The sequence below is a fragment of the Ornithorhynchus anatinus genome, chromosome 5 (genome assembly GCF_004115215.2).
Source record: "Ornithorhynchus anatinus isolate Pmale09 chromosome 5, mOrnAna1.pri.v4, whole genome shotgun sequence".
Lineage (NCBI taxonomy): Eukaryota > Metazoa > Chordata > Mammalia > Monotremata > Ornithorhynchidae > Ornithorhynchus > Ornithorhynchus anatinus.
Window position 1 is genome coordinate 95,123,086 of NC_041732.1, and position 21,646 is coordinate 95,144,731.

The following is a 21,646-nucleotide window of genomic DNA, read 5'->3' on the forward strand; positions in this document are numbered from 1 at the left end:
CACATTGTAAGTGGTCAATGAATGCCGCTGATTGCTAGATGCCCCACGGCCACTGCCAGCAGGGGATGAGAGGCGAAAATGCTAACCCGGGGCTCCTCTCCCTCCATGTCCGGATGGTTGGGGCGGGGAGACAGGTCCATCTGGCCAGGCTGCCTCATTGCTCACTGTCTGGCTACAACCTCGGAGAACCAGCGTGGCTCAGTGGAAAGAGCACGGGCTTTGGAGTCAGGGCTCATGAGTTCGAATCCCAGCTCTGCCACTTGTCGGCTGTGTGACTGTGGGCAAGTCACTTAACTTCTCTGGGCCTCAGTTCCCTCATCTGTAAAATGGGGATTAAGACTGTGAGCCCCACGTGGGACAACCTGATTCCCCTATGTCTACCCCAGCGCTTAGAACAGTGCTCGGCACATAGTAAGCGCTTAACAAATACCAACATTATTATTATTATTAACCTCATTCCCCCGGCGGCTGGGGTCTGTGGACTCGACAGCTGTTCTACTGGGTTCCCCAGGCGGGAACCCCCTAGTGTAGCCCGCTACGTCTCCAGGCCCTCTCCTTGCCTCCTGAGGCAACAGAAATCAATCATTCAATCTATCCTATTTATTGAGCGCTTATTATTTATTGAGCAACACGGCCCAGTAGATAGAGCACTGGCCTGGGAGTCACAAGGACCTAGGGTTCTAATCTCGGCTCTGCCACTTATCATTTGTGTGACCTTGGGCAAGTCACTTAACTTCTCTATGCCTCAGTTACCTCATCTTTAAAATGGGGATTAAGACTGTGAGCTCCATGAGGGACAACGTGATTACCTGGTATCTATCCCAGTGCTTAGACCAGGGCTTGGCACATAGTAAGTGCTTAACAAATACCATCATCATCACTTAATTTCTCTGTGCCTCAGTTACCTTATCTGGAAAATGGGGATTATGACTGTGAGCCCCATGTGGGACATGGACTGTGTCCAACCAGATTACTCTCTAACTACCCCAGAGTTTAATACTGTGCCTAATACCGTTAAAAAAAATACTTGACATTGCTAGCTTTTAGAGCTGAGAAGTTTGTAGTATACATTGGTAAAAGTGCAGAGTATGGAGAGATAATTAAAAATGATGGTCTGATTCAAAATATAAGATCCAGCAGAATGTGTGAAAAAAGAAGAGTGCTGTAAACTATTTTCGGTTTTCTTTTCGTTTATGGTTAGGAGATGAAAGATAACAGGGCAAGAGAAAAACTTTATTTCCAAAAACACCAGTCGGGTAAGGTTGCCAATTCTGTCAGAAGGTGCCAAAGATGAACAGAACAAGTCTGGCATTTGCATCCTTCTACATGGAGTCAAAAAGTAATGAGTTCCTTTCAAGCAGAGCTACATGGCCTTATGATGACTTTCTGAGGAAAATAAGAATTTTCCTAACCAGGTGGCTGATGCTGAACAAACGCCAGAGCAGTTAGATCAAATATTTGCTAGAATGAAGCCTTAAAGGCAAAATCAACAATATAAAAACATTAAAGACGGATCATTCACCAATATAAAATACACGAAAACTTCAAAACACTAGAAGAAATGCTCGTTAAATTCAAGAATCTTTATATTACAAATATAAAATACACTTGGGACAGACAGAGGCCAGACTAAGGAGGAGAAAAAACACATCTCAATTACGGTTGGATTCACCTGGACTGTTGTCTCTTGCCGTCATCTGCATTAAAAGGGCCATCTGCTTGCGCTCGGACAGTGGATAACCAAAAAGAATGCTAACTGGTGTTGATTTCTTATTTCCTGCTTCTTTTTTGGTCTTCTTCTTCTCCGGGCCTTCTTTTTCTGGAAATAGAAGATTGTGAAATATGATAAGAGAAACTGAAGCACGTGCATCTTCCAGGTAGTGGGAAGAATGAAATTTTTTTTTTCCTCTTTAGCAGGATACGAACTTCAGATAGTGATAATCCTCACTCAGGAAGGTAAGAAGATAGTAAGGTAAGAAAACAAGTTTTCCACTTTGAGAGTTTAAATTACTGAGAACAAACTACCGAGTTTAGTCTACATTATGTTTACATTCTAAAACGTCTCTATGGATGACTGGAATTTTATCAGGGCGTTAAAAGTGTACTTCGTAATATCGATGAGAGATACGCAATTCCACATCCGGAGCTACTCAAGATTGTCCTTCATTGTGGTGTACTATTTGCACTGACCCTCCTGCTTGCTTTGTTACTCTTCGTCTCCCGGCATTACAATCTTCTCCAAAATCCTTCCTCTCTTTGCTGGAACTGCTACTGCTGTTTTCCACATGTCCACAGCTAGCCTAAAAAGTGAAATTCTCCTTCACTGAATATTTAAACAATTTCTTCTGACTCCTTATTTAGAGTTCCCACACTTCTGCACATCATTCTGCAGCTGGTTGCTAAGTTTCTGCTGTCATTTTTTGTCATCTGGAATTTGTTATGTATTTACTATGGGCCAGGCACTGTACTAAGTGCTGGGATAGATAAAAGGTTGGACAAAGTTCACATCCCACATGGGGCTCAGTCAATCTCCATTTTACAGCCGAGGTAACTAAGGCTCAGAGAAGGTTAAGTGATTTGTCCAAAGTCACCCAAAAGGGACGGGAGGGAGGTGGAATTAGAACCCAGGTCCTCTGACTCCCAGACCCACGCTCTTTCTACTATTCATTTTTAAAACATGCTCTACACAGCAACTACACAGTGGGCATAGCTTCAATATTGGTGGGATCCTTGTGTTTCAGGACATTTTAAATTGGCCCACAGGTAGGACCAATGGAACGGCTCTTACATGGTAAATCAAGATTATGCAGATGTATAAGAGACTAGTATCAACCACAATTGCTCTGTAGACCTTCAGCTGTTCTGTAGCGTGGCTCAGTGGAAAGAGCACGGGCTTTGGAGTCAGGGCTCATATGAGTTCGAATCCCAGCTCTGCCACTTGTCGGCTGTGTGACTGTGGGCAAGTCACTTAACTTCTCTGGGCCTCAGTTCCCTCATCTGTAAAATGGGGATTAAGACTGTGAGCCCCACGTGGGACAACCTGATTCCCCTATGTCTACCCCAGCGCTTAGAACAGTGCTCGGCACATAGTAAGCGCTTAACAAATACCAACATTATTATTATTATTATTATTCTGTAGCTGGATGTCATGTTAGCACCACTGTCAGTCTTCCCCAAAACATGGTGTTCCTGTTACAAGGTATTTTTTTGTTTTACATTTATTAATCCTTTTTCCACCACTGTAGTAAGTAAACATTGGGAGAGTATAACACAACAGAATTGTTAGATACATTCCCTGCCCACAACAAGCTTTCAGTCTACAGGATGCTTAGCACCATGCAAAGTGTTGTTTATGCAGGATGATTCAGTAATTGTATTTAATTCTGTACTGTTTAAGAAGATCCTTGGTTTTACGACGGTTCACAGAGTTAGTTTCTAGAATCTAATGGATACCGGTTGAGCAGTCCATTCCCAGGAAATCTTCCAATCTATTTTTCACCCATTTTCCCCTATTAAATTCTGCCTGCAATACAGGGACTTCTTCTTCATCTTCAATTTACAAATCATATATCTATCCAACTTTGTTAATATAGAGACTTGGAGGTTCCTTGAAGAAGTAGCTCGGTATTGGTGGAAAGAGCATGGGCCCAGGAAGGCCAGAAGATCAAGGTGCTAAATCCCAGCTCTGTCACTTGCCTGCTCTGTGGTCTTGGACAAATCAACTAACTTCTCTGTGTCTCAGTTTCCTCATCTGCAAAGTGGCAATTAAATCCTACTCCCTCTAGCTCAGACTGTGAGCCCCTTTCATTCAGTCATATTTACTGAGGGCTTACTGTGTGCAATGCACTATGATAAGAGCTTGGGAGAGTACAATATAACAATATTGTCCCTTCTGGGACAGGGACTGTGCCCAGCCTGATGACCTTGAAGCCACCCCAGTGCTAAATAAACACTTAATAAATTTATCTTAAGGAATGGCTCCAGTCATTCAATTTTTAATTATTACTTAAGAATGTGAAGGAACTTTTTGTTGATGATTTAATTCTTCTAAGGTATACCATACTAACTAGAACAACAAAATGGTACGTATCTTTTTTAAATGGCACTTTTAAGTGTTTACTATGTGCCAAGCAGTGTGCTAAGCCCTGGGGTAGATACAAGCTAATCATGCTGTCCCACGTCGGGCTCCCAGTCTTAATCCCCATTTTATAGATGAGGCAACTGAGGCACAGAGAAGTTAAGGACCTTGCCCGAGATCAGACAGCAGACAAGTGGTGGATCCAGGATTAGAACCCAGGTCCCCTGAGTCTGAGCTCTTTCCACTAACCCACACTACTACTCATATACATGTTCTCTAAATTGCTAACCTAGTCCAGCTGGTTAGCTCAATAAAAGCCCTAACTTTGCTGCAAATAACCAATCATGTATGTCTAGATATTACTGCCCTCCAAACGCTGCATTTTCCAGGCACTGTTCACTTCTCCCATTCTCCAGTTCATGCCAGAAGAAAAATGAAAAAACACTCCCCTGCTGCTGGCAACAGCTTTCTTGAATTCCTTTCCAAGGAGGATCTAAACAATGTCCAGCAGCTGTCTAATTTCTTCCCACGTATATCCTTCCCCAGCAATTAGCTCACTGCTTTGCACAGAGTAGATGCTTAATACTGGCCCTACCATGGGTTTGCTCTCTTTGAAAGTGGGCATGAGTGGAGGGTTTCTGGTACAAAGGTGCTCTACATGTCTATGGAGGGACACTTACTATCTTGACTGAGCTGACGCACATCATCTCTCCTAATCGAACTAGTACATTAGTTACCTTAACCTTCAGATGAATTACAACTCTCTCTCGGCAAATGCAACCACTTTTCTTGCCTGCCAGCAGACACACATCACCTCTAAATATGATACAGTTTCTCGTTAGCTGATTACATCATTATTTAGTATTTGAACATCCACAGTTAATTTACCTTACCTACTTTTCCAACTGCAAAAAACTCTTTTTGTTCAATTGTTAGATTCAAGTTCTCATGTCACAATTTAGGGCAATGTGAATAAAAACAACTTATGCTTTAGCAAAGTAAATAAATTCACAAGAGAATGGACACGATCAGGTCTGAGCTCCCCAAAGTCACCCCTCCGCCTCTCCCCTCCCCCCCCCAACAACCCCCTCCCCTACTTTCCCATCCTTCCCTGCAGTATCCTCAGAGGAGATCTCCTCCCTCCTCGCAAGTGCCACCCCCTCCACCTGCGCCTCGGACCCCATTCCCTCTCACCTTCTTAAAACCATCGCCCCTGCCCTCCTCCCTTCCTTAACTTCTATTTTTAACCACTCGATCTCCAAGGGCTCCTTCCCCTCTGCCTTCAAACATGCCCACGTCTCCCCCATCCTAAAAAAACCCGCTCTTGACCCCACTTCCCCCTCCAGTTATCGTCCTATCTCCCTACTACCCTTCCTTTCCAAAATCTTAGAACGAGTCGTCTACAATCGATGCCTAGAATTCCTTAACTCCCATTCTCTCCTAGACCCCCTCCAATCTGGCTTCCGTCCCCTCCACTCTACCGAGACTGCTCTCTCTAAGGTCACCCGTGACCTCCTTCTTGCCAAATCCAATGGCTCCTACTCCATTCTGATCCTCCTTGACCTCTCTGCTGCCTTTGACACTGTCGACCATCCCCTCCTCCTCCATACCTTATCTCACCTTGGCTTCACGGATTCCGTCCTCTCCTGGTTCTCCTCTTATCTCTCTGGCCGGTCATTCTCGGTCTCCTTAGCTGGCGCCTCCTCCCCCTCCCATCCTTTAACTGTTGGAGTTCCTCAAGGGTCAGTTCTTGGCCCTCTTCTGCTCTCCATTTACACTCACTCCCTCGGTGAACTCATTCGCTCTCACGGCTTTGACTACCATCTCTACGCAGATGACACGCAGATCTACATCTCCGCCCCTGTCCTCTCCCCCTCCCTTCAGGCTCGCATCTCCTCCTGCCTCCGGGACGTCTCCACCTGGATGTCGGCCCGCCACCTAAAACTCAACATGAGCAAGACTGAGCTCCTCATCTTCCCTCCCAAGCCCGGTCCGCTCCCAGACTTCTCCATCACCGTGGATGGCACGACCATCCTTCCCGTCCCGCAGGCCCGCAATCTCGGTGTCATCCTTGACTCGTCCCTCTCGTTCACCCCACACATCCTATCCGTTACCAAGACCTGCCGGTTTCACCTCTACAATATCGCCAAAATCCGCCCTTTCCTCTCCACCCAAACGGCTACCTTACTATTACGGGCTCTCGTTATATCCCGGCTAGACTACTGTGTCAGCCTTCTCTCTGACCTCCCTTCCTCCTCTCTCGCCCCGCTCCGGTCTATTCTTCACTCCGCTGCCCGGCTCATCTTCCCGCAGAAACGATCTGGGCATGTCACTCCCCTTCTTAAACAACTCCAGTGGTTGCCTATCGACCTCCGCTCCAAACAAAAACTCCTCACTCTAGGCTTCAAGGCTCTCCATCACCTTGCCCCTTCCTACCTCTCCTCCCTTCTCTCTTTCTACCGCCCACCCCGCACGCTCCGCTCCTCCGCCGCCCACCTCCTCGCCGTCCCTCGGTCTCGCCTATCCCGCCGCCGACCCCCGGGTCACGTCCTCCCGCGGTCCTGGAACGCCCTCCCTCCTCACCTCCGCCAAACTGATTCTCTTTCCCTCTTCAAAACCTTACTTAACAATCACCTCCTCCAAGAGGCGTTCCCAGACTGAGCTCCTCTTCCCCCTCTACTCCCTCTGCCATCCCCCCTTTACCTCTCCGCAGCTAAAGCCTCATTTTCCCCTTTTCCCTCTGCTCCTCCACCTCTCCCTTCCCATCCCCACAGCACTGTACTCGTCCGCTCAACTGTATATATTTTCGTTACCCTATTTATTTTGTTAATGAATTGTACATCGCCTCGATTCTATTTAGTTGCCATTGTTTTTACGAGATGTTCTTCCCCTTGATGCTGTTTAGTGCCATTGTTCTTGTCTGTCCGTCTCCCCCGATTAGACTGTAAGCCCGTCAAACGGCAGGGACTGTCTCTATCTGTTGCCGACTTGTTCATCCCAAGCGCTTAGTACAGTGCTCTGCACATAGTAAGTGCTCAATAAATACTATTGAATTGAATGAAAGCGCCCGGCATGAGGAAGACAAGCCTTCAAACTCACTCACCCTCTTCTGTACTCTTGGAAAACTGAATTGAATAATTTTTCTTTACAAAATAACAAACACCTCTCGTGTCATGAAAGCGTGACCTATCTTGAAATGTGCCTCGAACATAAAAAACATTATTTGTCAAAATTAGGAACTTTAAAAATGACAGGCTTAACAGCCAATTGAGGTCAAAATGAATCTCATATATGCCCGTCACACCATCTGCTCTTTGTAAACTCCAACTATTTCCCATCAAGGACACCAGTACTTTGAGTTTCACTACATTTTACTTGTGATTCATAAAAGGGTACATGAAATCTTCTCAACGTACTGTATTCACTTTGTCGAGCAGGGGCTGGCAACTACTGTAAAAGAACCAAGTAAAATGAAACTTTTGAACAATCAATGTGTAAAGAGCCATACCATTTATGGCTAATGGAAAGAGCACAGGACTGGAGTCTGGAGATCTGATTTCTAATCCCAATTTTGCCACTTGCCTGCTGTGGGACCACAATCAAGTCACAGATTCTCTGTGCCTCAACTGCCTGATCTCTAAATGGGGAATACCTAGTCTCCCTTCCCCTTAGACTGAGAACCTCCTTTTGAGGCAGGGTCTGAATCATACTGCATTAAATCTACCCCAGCCTTTAGCACAGAGTTTGGCACACAGTAAACAATTAACAAATACTACAGTTATCTTTAATTGGTGCTCTTCCCCCCTCCCTCCCCAACCATGAGACATCATTACACCATGTTGATCATGGAGCACTGTGAAGACATCAGGAACAGTTTACTGCCAGCAGGGATGGGAAGGGGGAGGGCAAAAGGAGGAGGAAGGAAAGGGGAGGAAAGAAAGAGAAGAGAAATGGAGGAAACAGGAGAAAGGAGGAGAAAGGGAGGGGGAAAAAAGAGAAGGGAAAGGAAAGGAGAGAACTACTTGGCTTACAAGTCTTTCTTCTCCTCTGTCGTTAAGTACTCGTAAGGTTTATGGATAGTTCTATAAATTATGAAATTGACCCATCACACGTGGTCTTAAGCGCAGTCTGGAATAACTCACATTTTATAGAAGAAAGGCATAATCCAAATGCCCAAAGATATTGGTTTATCTACTGCTTTAGATTTTTTTTTTATTTTATCAAAAACACAAAGACTAGACCTTGATGGAAGGATATTATTTCTAAACAGGGGATGGTATATCATCTTGTGAGAAAGAAGACACGCCACAGCCAATAGCCATGTTGCTGATGACAAAGAATGCAGAAAAATCAGGTGGTCTCAAACTATAAATGTCCTATAAAACCCACTTTCCGCTTTTAATGACAGAAGAGAAGGAAACATCTTAAATCCTTGGTTTATATTCAGTTATCACACGCAAATGGCTGGTGCTGAACAGGTACACAAAAGTCAAATAAAGAACTTTGGATAGAGCTGAGAGTCAGAGGACCTGAGTTCTAAACCTGGCTCCACCACTTGTCTGCTTTGTGATCTTAGGCAAGTCACTTCCCTTCACTGTGCCTTAGTTACCTCATCTGTAAAAATAGGGATTACGACTGTGAGCCCAACGTGGGACAGGGACTGTGTACAATGTGATTATCATTTATCTATCTCAGAGCTTAGTATAGTGCCTGGCACATAGTAAGGACTTGAATACTTTTTAAAAAAACCCCAAATTACAGGATATAATTTGAAAAAAGTTACTGTCATTCGTGTGGTTCAGTTCCTCAAGCAAATCCACTCTTGAAAGAACAGATGTTGCTACTTTTAAATAAGTGTCTATAACAATTAAAATGGTAAATTCAACAAAAACCACCATCTGAAGCAGGGACACTTCATAGCCAATTACCTGAATATGTCCTGTAAGAAGATTTTAGTCTCTCCCCCCAATTTTCACTTGTTTGTCCTGGATCTGAATCTACAGAAATGAGAAGAGATAGGAGAAAAGAAAAAAAAAGCATACAGAAAGAAGTACAGCATGGATTCTGACTTTTAAAAAAGGATGCCTAGGTATTCAACCAAAAATTCATACTAGCTTCCCCGTTAATTATTAAAATAAATCCACAAGAAAATTACTCACTGAAAGTATCAGTGCATCTTTAAAATAGCAGTAGCAACACTGAATGACCTTGGGTTTAATCTACTCAACCTTCTAACAGGTGGAGCAAGGAAAACAGTGTTTTGCACATGGTAAGTGCTCCATAAATATGATTTACCAATTAATTTGTCGAGTGATGGACTTTAAAGGGCAGGTTCATATTGGTCGGTTTGTTCTTGCCTTCGGTACAAGTAACCAGGAAGTTCAGTGCTTATAAATCACTGATATGTATAGTCAGAATTGCTTTTTGTGGCTTCATTTCCATCACCTAAGGATATTTTAGAATCTTCCCTCAGGAGAACATGAAGCAGGATCTGGGTTCCCTTTCTGTTCTATGTGTCCAAAGGCTACTTAAAAGTCCACAAGATATTTTGAATTTTACATAACATTATTTTCACAATTCTCATTAAATTGATCTCTAGTTCTCCTTTTCATGTGCTTAAAGGTTCAGGTTTCCAACCGTGAGTGGTTGAAAATCGGTTGGGTAGAGTCCAATCCAGTGAGAAAACTGATGGTAATAGGGAATGTGTCTAAAAAAACGACACGAGTACTTTCTGTGTCCAGGAGACAAATTTATTTTTGACAGTTCATGGCTATTGCTTGATTCCAAAGAAACGGTTTAGTTATATGACTTCCTGTAACAGCTCAGGGGTGTTTTTGTTTCCCTCTGTTTATTTTATCAATCAACAGAACTTATTAAGCACTAGGGGGCAAACCCTGGGAGAATAAGAGTAGAAGATACGATTCCTGATCTCAAGGAGTTTTCAATCGAACAGTGGTGATAGACACAGAATAAATTACTGATAGGAAGAAAAAGAATGGGGAAATATGAATGACTGATTAAATAGTAAAATATCTAAATCAATTTTACAAAAATGCTCCGGGCGGTCTGAGCGCATAGATATTGAGGTGGTAGTTGGGAGGGTGTGCTCTGGGGTGATCTGTTTGGTTTAAAGGTTTCTATGACATGCCTTCTCAACTGAAAATTTTTCCACAAACCATCCACCTTTGAGAGAATTAATACTCAAGACTAGACCATGACCCACATCAAAAAAATGAGTAACATGAAATTACATCCCAAAACAACAAAGTGCAGATTAGGGAGCTCAATCCATTAGCTGGCCCTGTTTTAGCTTTGCCCAGGTTGTCCCTTTCCTGCCAACAAAAATTACACTGGAGCTGGGAGAAGTAAAGTTAGTGAAAGATCGCAACTGGACCCACAGGTCTTGAAAGAGTAAGTTAGTAGAAGACGGGCTAGCTCTTAAGCCTTTCAGCCAGGTTTGGTGAAAGGAAAGGAAATGTGAGATTCAATCACACAGTTAATCTATCATATTTATTGAGTGTTTACTGTATTCAGAGCACTGTCCTAAGTGCTTGGGAGAGTGCACTGTAACAGAGTTGGTAGACATATTCCTTGCCTACAATGAGCTTACAGTGTAGGGAAGAAATTGGGGAGTATTATATTCTCTAATTGTGTTACTCTTAATACTGAGGAGAAGCCTAAGAGGTAGAAAAATCATAATCGAGCAATTTTAATCAAAAATTGCAATAGAGCCATCTCGCCAATAAAAAAATACACCAATCTGGGGAAAAGGCTGAAGAACATTTCCATAGGAATACTACAAAAGATCAAACAGAATCATATATGTAGTTTTTAGAACAGGCACTAAATAATCTATTTGATCTTGGTCCATACCCTAGTTCTAATATTCAATAAATTTATAGAATTTTACTTTTTTTCTTAGCACACATTTTCATCAGTTTTCCTTTTAAAAGTGATCTATCATGGAGTTTTGTGGGTTTTTTTTCATTTTGGAACTGCTCTGCACACAGTAAGCACTCAACAAATACGACTGACTGAATGAATAATATCAATCAATGGTATTTGAGTGTTTACTACGTACAAAGTTCTTGGGAAAGTATAACAGAATTAGCAGATACGTTCCTCCCCATAATAAGCTTACCACTTAGAGGAGGAGACAGACATTTATATGAATAATTTATGATACATAGTATAAAGATATATACATATGTACTATGAGGTTGGGGCGAATATCAAATGTCCAAATGTCAGAGATTCCAAGTACTAAGATGACACATAAGGGAGAGCAAGCCAGGGAAAAGAGGTCTTAACTGGGGACTTAATAATTCTTTGACTATGGAGAGAGAGGTGATTTGGTATAGAAGGACTGGGAGGGAGTTCCAGGCTAGGGAGAGGATGTGGGAAAGGGGTCGGTGGCGAGATAGATGAGATCGGGTCACAGTGAGCGCTGGGGAGCGGAATGTGTGGGCTGGGCTGTAACGGATTAGTGAAGTGAGGTATGGTGAGGAAAGCTGATTGAGTGCTTTAAAGCCTATGGTAAAAAGTTTTGGCTTGATGTGGAGGTGGACCGGCATACACTGGAGATTCTTGAGGGGTGGGGAGACATCACCTGAACATTTTTGTTGATAATCATTTATTGAGTGTTTACTCTGTGCCAAGCACTGTATTAAACATGCAGGAGAGTACAACATAACAGAGCTGGTAGACATATGCTCAGTTATCTCATCTGTAAAATGGGGATTAAGATTGAGAGTCCCACGTGGGACATGGACTGCGTCCAATCTGATTATCTTGTATCTACCCCAGTGCCTAGTACATAGTAAGTGCTTACCAAATACCACTGGAAAAAAAAAAGTTGGTCAGATATGAAGGGGGAGGGAGTTGCAGGCCGGAGGCAGGATGTGAATAAAGGGGAGTGGTGGGGAGTGGTGGGAAGTGGCTGGGCTTGGGCCCTGGCCCCTGCCCATCCCTGACAGCGGAGGGAAGGAGCCAGGGGAGAGACAGAACTTGAAGAACTCGAAGTAAAAAGTAACCAGAACAGAATTCTTGGAAATTAATTCAGAGATTTCTTGGGAAAAGAAATTGTGCAATATGAAAAAAAACCCCAAAAAAGCAAGACTAGTATTTTGGATGGGGTATCATGGATTTTACGTGAATTTAATAAACAACAACAACACACATACTAAACTGATGTAACTTGTGGCAAAGGTGAAAGGCTAAATAGGTATGAGAAAACAACATACTTAATTCAACTTTTACTTAGTAAAACACACATTTCACATGTTGTTTTGTGGTTTCTTTTTTTAGATAATTATGGATTGGTAAAGTGAGTTCAATAGCTGTACATTTCTGTATGTACCTTTTTTTAAAAAAACAAACAAACAAGAAAATCACGATTTTTAAATATAGCCACATAGTTGGAGAGGGTGAGAAGATAATTCCACAGACAAATTCTATGGAAGAGCCCATAATGGCTTAAAACTTTGTTAATGATTCAGAAGATGAAGAGGCTATCAGAATGCACAAATGAAGAGAAAAACTGAATTGACTCATTTGCAGAATGAGAAACATGATCCACAAAGTATTAAAAAATCAATCTCTCCTTCCAGAAGGAAAAAACAAATGAACACTAATTGAAAAATAACCCCAGTGAACCAAATATCCTGGAACTCACTGTTTTTATTTCTCTTATTGCCACAGGATTCGGAGTAGGGTTTGGATACTTTCCTCTGCCAGGTGATCACTCAAACTGATTTACATTCACTGCATATCCCTTCTACATAGGTCCTTAATACATATTTGGTTACTCTACTGAAGGTCAAATCAACTAAATTTTATTCTACCTCTGAGCAAACTTAGTACTCACCTTCTCAAATATGAAAAGAAAACACTGTAGAAATCATGATCTAGTTGTAACCAAATCTAGCTGGTTGTTTTCATGGCCCTATTTTTAATGGTTAAAATGAATCTGAACTTCAAAGAAGGAGGAGCTATCTATAAGTTCTAGTTATTTTCCAACAATCACGGAAATAAAGGCACACTGAATTGGGACATTTTGTTTACAATTTTAAAAAAACACAAAACTTTAAAGAAATCAACAGCCATCTTCTTCCCAAACACTTTCACTGAACCACTGAAAGTTATCTGCCTTTTCTTGGACATATAAAGCAAACTTAAATTATACATTTCTTTGTTTTCATGCAGTAAAATTTTAATGCATTGAACGTAACGCAAAAAATAGGGCATTTTCAGAATGGAGATCTATTACAGTTTTCCATTTGTTTCAAGCCTCCTAAATGATAGTCCTCATCATTACTGGAACACAGTTGAGTATTTAATGATAGGTTTCGGATGTCAACTGAAATTGAAAACACACAGATCTATTTCATTTTCCATGTATTTGCACTGGAGAAAGTTGAATTTCGAGGCTGGAAGAGGGACTGAGCACAATAGTGTACATTTGTAAACCCAATATCGGACCCACTTATGGTTTCAAAGTCCTCATTCATAGGAATTACATGATAAAACCTGAGGGATTACATGTTCCTTAATGGATAATAGGCATTTAATGATGTACACAAACTAGATGAAAATTTAGGAAATCAGCATTGCAATTTAGTACTATGCACCATGTCTGTCTGTTTTTCTTTTCTGTTTTTGGTAGACCAAACAGAAGAAAAGTATCAAAAGGTGGGATGATGAGACAGGGAATATTTGCAATACCACATGTATTGACTCCTTAGTTTTCCCTTCAACAAACATGCTATACACTTACTTGGGAACTCCAACTTCAATATTTCTAGCCTTGGGCAAAGGGAAATCCCCTAAGCTGAGTCCGTGGAAGACTCCTGAAAGCCAAGAGGCCTCAGCATATGAGCCAGAGGGCTAAACTGGTAAGTGACGTTAGTGGAGGAATGGATTCACAACAGATAGTGTCTCCGAGGACAGCACTGATCAACCCAGAGAGGGGAACTATATGTTTATGCCTGGGAAACTGGTATGACAGAGAAAAGCCCACAGAAGTGAAGTCTCAAAGGAAGTTTCTCAAAAATTTACTTTAAATTTAGATGGATATTACAGTCTTTTCCAGTTCCCCTCCACTTAAAGTCAAAGCTCCTCCAAGAGGCTTTTTCCGGTTAAGCCCTCTTTTCCCTGATTCCCTCTCTCCCACCTTCTGCGTCATCTAAGCATTTGGTATTCACCCCACTCAGCCCCACAACACTTATGCATATATCCATAAACGATTTATTTATATTAACGTCTGTCTACCCCTCTCTTGTACTGTATTTTCCCAACCGCCTAGTATACTATGGTAAGCGCTCCATAAATACCATTGATTGACTGATTGATTCCCTGGGGTGGAAGCCATGGCAATTTCTGACAGCTCTGTAGGCCACTGTAAAGCTAACCATGTGTTCAAGGCAGAAAAAAACATTAACTGTGCTGCTTCAAAGTGTGCCTCAAATACTGTGGTTCTGACGGCAGCCAATACCAGAAATGGACCTAATGATGAGTCTGAAGTAAAATACGGATTATTTCAGAACAGGCAGGATAAATCTGAAAGAAACCAGTGAGTACCAGTGAACTCTCAACTTCTCTCATAATTGGTAAAAGTAAATTCAGTTTTCAGGTCAGGAAAAGCTAAAAGTCTTCTAAAATTAAAAAGGCATGCAATATCAATTACTAGGTTTTTTTCAGATTATTAAAATTAGTCTAATAAAACCTTTTCTAGCCAATAACTGTTCCCTAAAAAATATCTAGTCAATCGGCTATGTAAACTAATTAAAAGTGATAGATGGCAAATAGACACCGATGTGGTATGTGATTATTTAAAATAGGACAGAACTTATCCAATTAAGTAATTACAAATCAGATAATACAATCCTACTTTTACTCCTGCTGCAGTAGAGGTGTGCCCCCAAATGTGGCCAGGTTATCTTCTTTGGTAATGTGGCTGTATTGTGGGGTACATTTACCCATAAACTCACACGCAATTCATTACGTTCCATTCTAAAACTAGCCCCAATATGACAACCAGGCCATTCAGGTAATTGAAAATGTCTGTAGAAATCCTGCCCCCCCAACGATATTCTCTTATCCCCTTCTCCTCCCTGGGATTGGCTACCTCGATCCCTTCTGCCGCTCTGTCAGGCCCCAATCTATCCCCTGGCCTTGCGGTTTCCAGCCTCTGGGATCTCGGCAGCTGCGGGGTCATCGCACCTGCTTCCGGCCCATGGTCCCTTGGTGCAGTAGAGCCACTAGCCCCATGTCTCTCTAGGGATACTCTCCGCTGGCTACTGAAAGCAGCTTTGGGCTTATTAGTTCCTTTCACTGCTCTCTGGCTAATCCCCACCTTGTTTTCTCCTCCTCAGGTGCATTTCCCCTGTGTTCCAGCAAACAGAGCCCAGAGGCCTCTGATGTCTCTCTGCTTCTAGATAGATGGCTGGCCAGCCCCAGAGCCATGAAAACTGATGGCAGCATTCATCCCAAGGCGCTGATTAGTCCTGGTCGGTTTGCATTATTATTCAATCATACTTACTGAGCTCCTACTGTGCGCAGACCCCTTTACTAAGCACTTGGGAGAGTACAATACACCAGAGTTGTGGTGAATAGAGTGAACAAATTTAAGTGCAAGGGCAACGTACATGGGAGAGGGAGTAGGGGAAATGAGGGCTTAGTTAGGGGAAGCCTCTTGGAGCAACACGTGATTTCAATAAAGCTTTAAAGCTGGGGAGCGTAATGGATCTTTCGGATGGGAATGGAGGACAGCGCAGCAGGCCAGAGGCAGGATGTGGGCCAAGGATCGGCAGATAGACAGATGAGGTCGAGGTGGAGTGAGTAGTTTGGCGTTAGAAGAGTGAAGTTAGCGTGCTGGGTTATAGTGGAAAAACCAGCGCGGTAAGCTACGAGGGGGTAATAAGTGCTTTAAAGCCAACGGTGAGGGGTTTCTGCTTCATGCAGAGGTGGATGGGCAACCACTGGAGGTCCTTGAGGACTGGAGAAACATAGATTGAATGGCTTTATAGTAATAATGGTATTTATTAAGTGCTTATTATATGCCGAGCACTGTTCTAAGCCCTGGGGTAGATACAAAGAAATCAGGTTCTCCCACATGGGGCTCAGAGTCTTCATCCCCATTTTACAGCTGAGATAACTGAGGCACAGAGAAGTTAAGTGCCTTGCCAAGGTCACAGAGCAGACAAGTGGCAGAGCCGGGATTAGAACTCACGTGTTCTGACTCCCAAGCCCGTGCTTTTCCCACTAAGCCACGCTGCTTATAGCCAAGTGATCCAGGGAACAGAGTGAAGCGTGGACAGGAGCGGGAAGAGACAAGAAGCAGAGAGGTCAGGAGGAGGCCACTGCAGTAGTCCTGTTGCCACAGCCACCGAAGAGGGTGGCACCATGGCGGGGGGGAATGGCAAAGGGAGGTCTTCCCTGCTGCTTCATGGCCTGGAGCCCCAGGGGGACCCTAGGCCTGAGCGGGGCCTCCGGGTGGCTGGGGCTGAAGGAGGCTGCTGCTGAAACTGAGCACGGATGACTGGAGGTTTGAAGGTCAAATTTGGGTAGCGAGCAATGAGAGGAAGGAAGCTGGATTAAATCAGGCTACGTGGTGCCTGACCAGGGGGACCAGAACTCAGACACCTGGCTTCCTGGAGGGACCCTGCTGGGACTTGGTAACGTTTTTTATTTGAAGTAAAACCCTGGGTGAAAACGAATGAGAACAGAAGACTACTTATTTGATAAAACTTGAAAATAAAGTGCCAAATTTAGGACATTTTCTACAGGGTAAAGAAAGATGATTAAAATTCCATTTAACAACCATTCAGTGGTATTTACTGAACGCTTACTAGGTGCAGAGCACCGTTCTAAGCCTTTGGGAGAGAACGATACAAAAGAGTAAGCATACATGTTCCCTGCCCATAATAAGCTTAGAATCTAGAGGGGGGAGACAGACGTTAATATGAATAATTTATAATAAATGATTTAAAGACATGTATGAATGCTGTGGGGACGGGGCAAATATATGTCAAGTGCTTAGTACAGCGTTCAATAAATACTACTGATTGGGAGGAAATAACTCCAATTGGATAAAAGTATCAAACAATTCTGTCCTAAAAAGTTATATAGGATTTGAACAGAAGATCATGTTCTTGAATTGGCTTTTTCTGATATTTAAAAGATAATACCACAATAGTGGAACTCCAGATGGCAGGGTCTGAGGGTCTGGCCTATTCTGAGATGTAGTGATACTCATCAGCAGTCCCTGGTTTAAGGGAAGTTTTAGGAGTCAGGCAGTTATGGCAAAAACTGGGACAGAGACCCAAAAGGTCTAAATTAGGAATTCATGGGCCAGATGGGAATCTAAACTGCTGTAAAAATTTTTTATCTAATGAAGCTAATCCCTCATTTCCTCTTCTCCCACTCTCCTCTGCAATGCACTGGCACAGAGAAGCAGCATGGCTTAGTGGAAAGAGGCCAGGCCTGGTAGTCAGAGGTCGTGGGTTCCTATCCCGGCTCCACCTCTTGTCTGCTGTGTGACCTTGGGCAAGTCACTTAACTTGTCTGTGCCTCAGTTACCTCATCTGTAAAAACAGAGATTAAAAAATGTGAGCCCCAAGTGGGACAATCTGACTACCCTGTATCTAACCCAGTACTGAGAACAGTGCTCTGCATATAGTAAGCGCTTAACAAATACCATAATGTTTATTTGGATCTGCTTCCTTTTTTTCACCCCTCCCTCAGCCCCACAGCACTTATGTACATGTTCATTATTTATTTATTTATATTCCTGTCTGTTTTCCCTTCTAGACGGTAAGCTCACTGTGGGCAGGGAACATGTTTATCGACTCTCCCAAGCACTTGGTACAATGTTCTGCACACAATAAGCGTTCAATAAATATGACTAATCTAGTCTATTTAGTGTCAAAGAATCATTTAGCAATCGATTTATATATGTAACAATTTCATCAATCTCAATCACTAAGAAACCATATCCACAAAAATGTGGAGAATAAAAAACTACGAAGGAAGGGTGGCTGGGGAAGTTAGTAGATATGAAGAAAATTCTTCTTATCTCTCAAGAGTATGTATCACTGGCTGGATTTACATTGTGTTTGGGACAAAACCCACCATTCAAACAAATTAGTCACATTGTATTTTACTAGTAAATGATTAAGGAAAATAAAAATTCTACCTGTGTCTGAATCTCGCTCTTCATTCCTTGATGGACTTATGGTAAATGGAAGTTTACGCTTCATAGAAGTCTTCTCTTTCATCTCTTTCCCCCCATCGTTCCTATCGACTTTCGGAGTTTTGCTGAAGGATGTAATCTTTTCTTTACTCTATGAAAAAAAGTAAAACTACAAGTTACACACAAAAGAGCAGCATCAATGTCAGCAGATTAATATGTAGTTACAAGAAAGGCACAATTTTGAACACGCCACTTTTAGAAAAACTAGGAAAAGAACAGTTCAGAAGGACCCATTAGTTAAATATGGACTAGAATTCATCTTATAATGGAAGCTAATTCAATGAGCTGATTTTTTTTAATGTTGACTATAATATCTCGGGATTGACCAACTGCAAGACAATCTTCTTGACAGGTGACGATAGGGTTTAGGCACTCTTTTGACAGCCTCTTCAGGTTTTCTTTTTTAACCTGTTAACTTACTTCTTTCAAACACATAGGTTCCTCAACCTGTAACAATTTCAATTATTCATCAAGTGAACTGCTTCTCATTCTCTACAACTCACCCCTCTTGGAAAACTATGTCTATACCACCAAAAAGATGTTACAATGGGTGTTTAAACCACTAAATAGATATCCAACAATGAACAAACAGGCCACCTTTCATGCGTGGTTTCGTGGTCTGTCGGCATTCAATAAATGCCGGAACAATCATGTCAGGAGAAACGGTCTCAGCACAAAGAAGTCTGATATCATCGATTGAAAATACAAACCAATTTCATATTGCAAAATGTCTGCTCATAAATCAAATTCTGCTTACGCTCTGTTCTCCAGGCCAGTTGGGTTTTGTACCTGATATTAGCTAAGCATTCTCTCCTTTATTCTTTATCCTGTTCCTATTCTTTATAAAAGAATTCAATGAAGGCAGGCACAAACATCTATCAGTAGTATTTATTTCATGCTTACTCTGTGCAGAGCACTGTTACTAAGCACTTCGGAGAGAACAAAGTGGACATTTACCATGAATACCATCAGTAAGTGGTATAATATTTTATTCAAAGTGCAGTTAGTCACAATCTCAAGTGCTACATCTTTGTATTTTATTAAATTTGAAGCAGAAAATAAATCACAGAGTGACAAATGTAGTACATGAAGTTAATACAAAATAAAGACTTAATGCCCAACAGAATATCTACCGTTCTTTATTATTCCATGGACTATTATTCTATTTTGGAATTATTCCGGAAATTTCTCTTGGGGACCAGATTAGAAAAGGTAAAGCAAGAAATTGGTTTATAAGAGGCACAAAGCTCTTTGCTTTTCTAATGCCAGCCACTGTACCACTGTACCCCAATCTTGTCTGTCTCACTGCCAACCCCTTGCCCACATCCTCTTTCTGGTCTGGTATTCTCTTCCCCTTCATATCCAACAGACCACTCTCGACAACTTCAAAACCCTACTAAAAATCACACCTCCTCCAAAAGGTCTTCCATCATTTTCCCTATTCACCTATGCACTTGGATCTATTCCCCTAGAGCACTTAATAGGCAGTCTGTCAATAAATAGGATTTTCACATAGTAAGCGCTCAATAAATGCAAATGATCGAGTGAGTGCTGTGTGCAGTGCCCTGTACTAGGCTCTTGGGAGAGTACAATCCAACAGAGTTGGTAGACATGTTCCCTACCCATAAAGAAAATTTTCCACGTCCATCTCCCTTATCTGTAATTTACTTGAATGTCTTCCTCCCCCTCATGACTGAAAGCTCCTTTTGGACAGAGATTATGTCTACCCACTCTACTGTACTCCCTCAAGCGTCTAGTACAATGTTTGGCAGAGAAAACACTCACTAAATACCACTGACTTAATAACATGAAAAACTTTTCTGAATTAATGTATGAAGAGAAAGAAGGACAAAGCAATAAGTCATTTCTAATGGTCAGGGAGGAGAGATAATAAATGAGTGACTGAGAGGACAAAGACATTTTTTTCTTTCGTTGCCTTGTTTTAGAAACAATTTCTTAAGGTGAAAGTAAGTATGGAAAGCCAAATTGTAAAAGAGAGGAAATGGTTTAAAACTACTCTGAAAACCTGGATATTTCAACTGAAAAAGATCAGATGACTTATTACCCAACAATATAATAAATCAATCAGTGGTATTTATTGATCGCTTACTGTTACAGAGCTCTGTACTAAGGGCTTGGGAAAGTACAACAGAGTTTGTAGACTTGGTCCCGGCCCACTCTTGTGCTTACAGCCTAGAGGGGCAGAAAGGCACTGATATAAGTGCCGTGGGGTGGAAAGTGGGGTAAATAGCAAATGTTTAAAGGGTATAGACACAAGGGAGAGGGAGTAGCAGAAATGAGGGCTTAGTCTGGAAAGGCCTGGAGGAGGCTTTGAAGGAAGGGAGAATGGTGGTCCATTGAATATGAAGGAGGAGAGAGTTCGAGGGCAGAAGGAGGACATGGGTAAGGGGTTTGCCGTGAGACATATGTGGCTCAGGTACAGTGAATAGGTTGGCATTGGAGAAGCAAAGCATGTGGGTTGGTTTGAAATACGAAACCAGAGAGATAAGATGAGAGGGAGCGAGCTGACAGTGCCGTCGCCCTACCTCTGACCTGACGAACGCCCTCCCTCCTCAAATTCGCTAGACTATTACTCTCCCCCACCTTCAAAGCCTTACTGAAGGCCCATCTCCTCCAAGAGGCCTTCCCATACTAAGCCCCACTTTTCCTCATCTCTCATTCCCTTCTTTACACTCTGAGCTACCCATTTCTCAGCTTCACTTGAATATGTGAAAGGATACTAGAGAAGTGGTTCTCAAAAAATTTTGCAAGAACTGAGAAGAGAAGCTGTGGGACTCCTAAGCAAGAGCATGCAACCTAGCTTTACAAATGGCATAGGCCCAAGGCAGCATTAGAAAAAGCTCGAGGGGAAATTGAGGATTATAGACTTACACACCAGGAAACTGGTAGAAGCTATAATAAATTACAGGGTCAATATGGGATAAAACAACATGCTTTCAATAAAGGGAAACCACGCACCACTGATCTGCTGGCCGGGGCAGCAATCAATCATATGGCTAATGGGGAACCAGTGGACATTTCTTTAATATTAAATACTATTAACTGTATTTACTGAGCACTTACTGTGTGCAAAGCACTGTACTAAGCACTGGGAGAGTACAATATAACATCAAACACATTCCCTGCCCACAACGAACTCATATAACATTTGAATGAAGCTGTTGACAGTATTCCACACCAAAGACATTTTTGGAAAAAAGAGTTATTTTGGGATTGGAGGGAATGTTCTGTTTCTGGAGTCCCCGTTTAATCCACAGGGAAAAAGAAGTATTTCTCGGGGTTAATGCAGTTGGGGC

At 42.3% G+C, this 21,646-nt stretch overlaps 1 protein-coding gene across 8 annotated transcripts in view; it reads right to left on the minus strand.

Annotated features, from left to right (window-relative positions):
- The window catches only part of ANKRD12 (ankyrin repeat domain 12), a 132,126-nt gene that overhangs the window by 57,432 nt on the left and 53,048 nt on the right, over window positions 1-21,646 (minus strand). For 7 of the 8 annotated variants that reach the window (XR_005660040.1, XR_005660041.1, XM_029066412.1 and 4 more), the window contains exons 4-5: window positions 18,273-18,420; window positions 1,673-1,819 (exon numbers count right to left, since the gene is read on the minus strand). Coding sequence is in view for 6 of the 8 variants with exons in the window: in XM_029066412.1 (XP_028922245.1) it covers window positions 1,673-1,819; window positions 18,273-18,420 (295 nt within the window). In the remaining 2 variants the exon portion in view is untranslated. Of the gene's footprint in view, window positions 1-1,672; window positions 1,820-9,006; window positions 9,076-18,272; window positions 18,421-21,646 lie in introns of all 8 variants that reach the window. The other variant, XM_029066410.1, reaches the window with a different exon arrangement.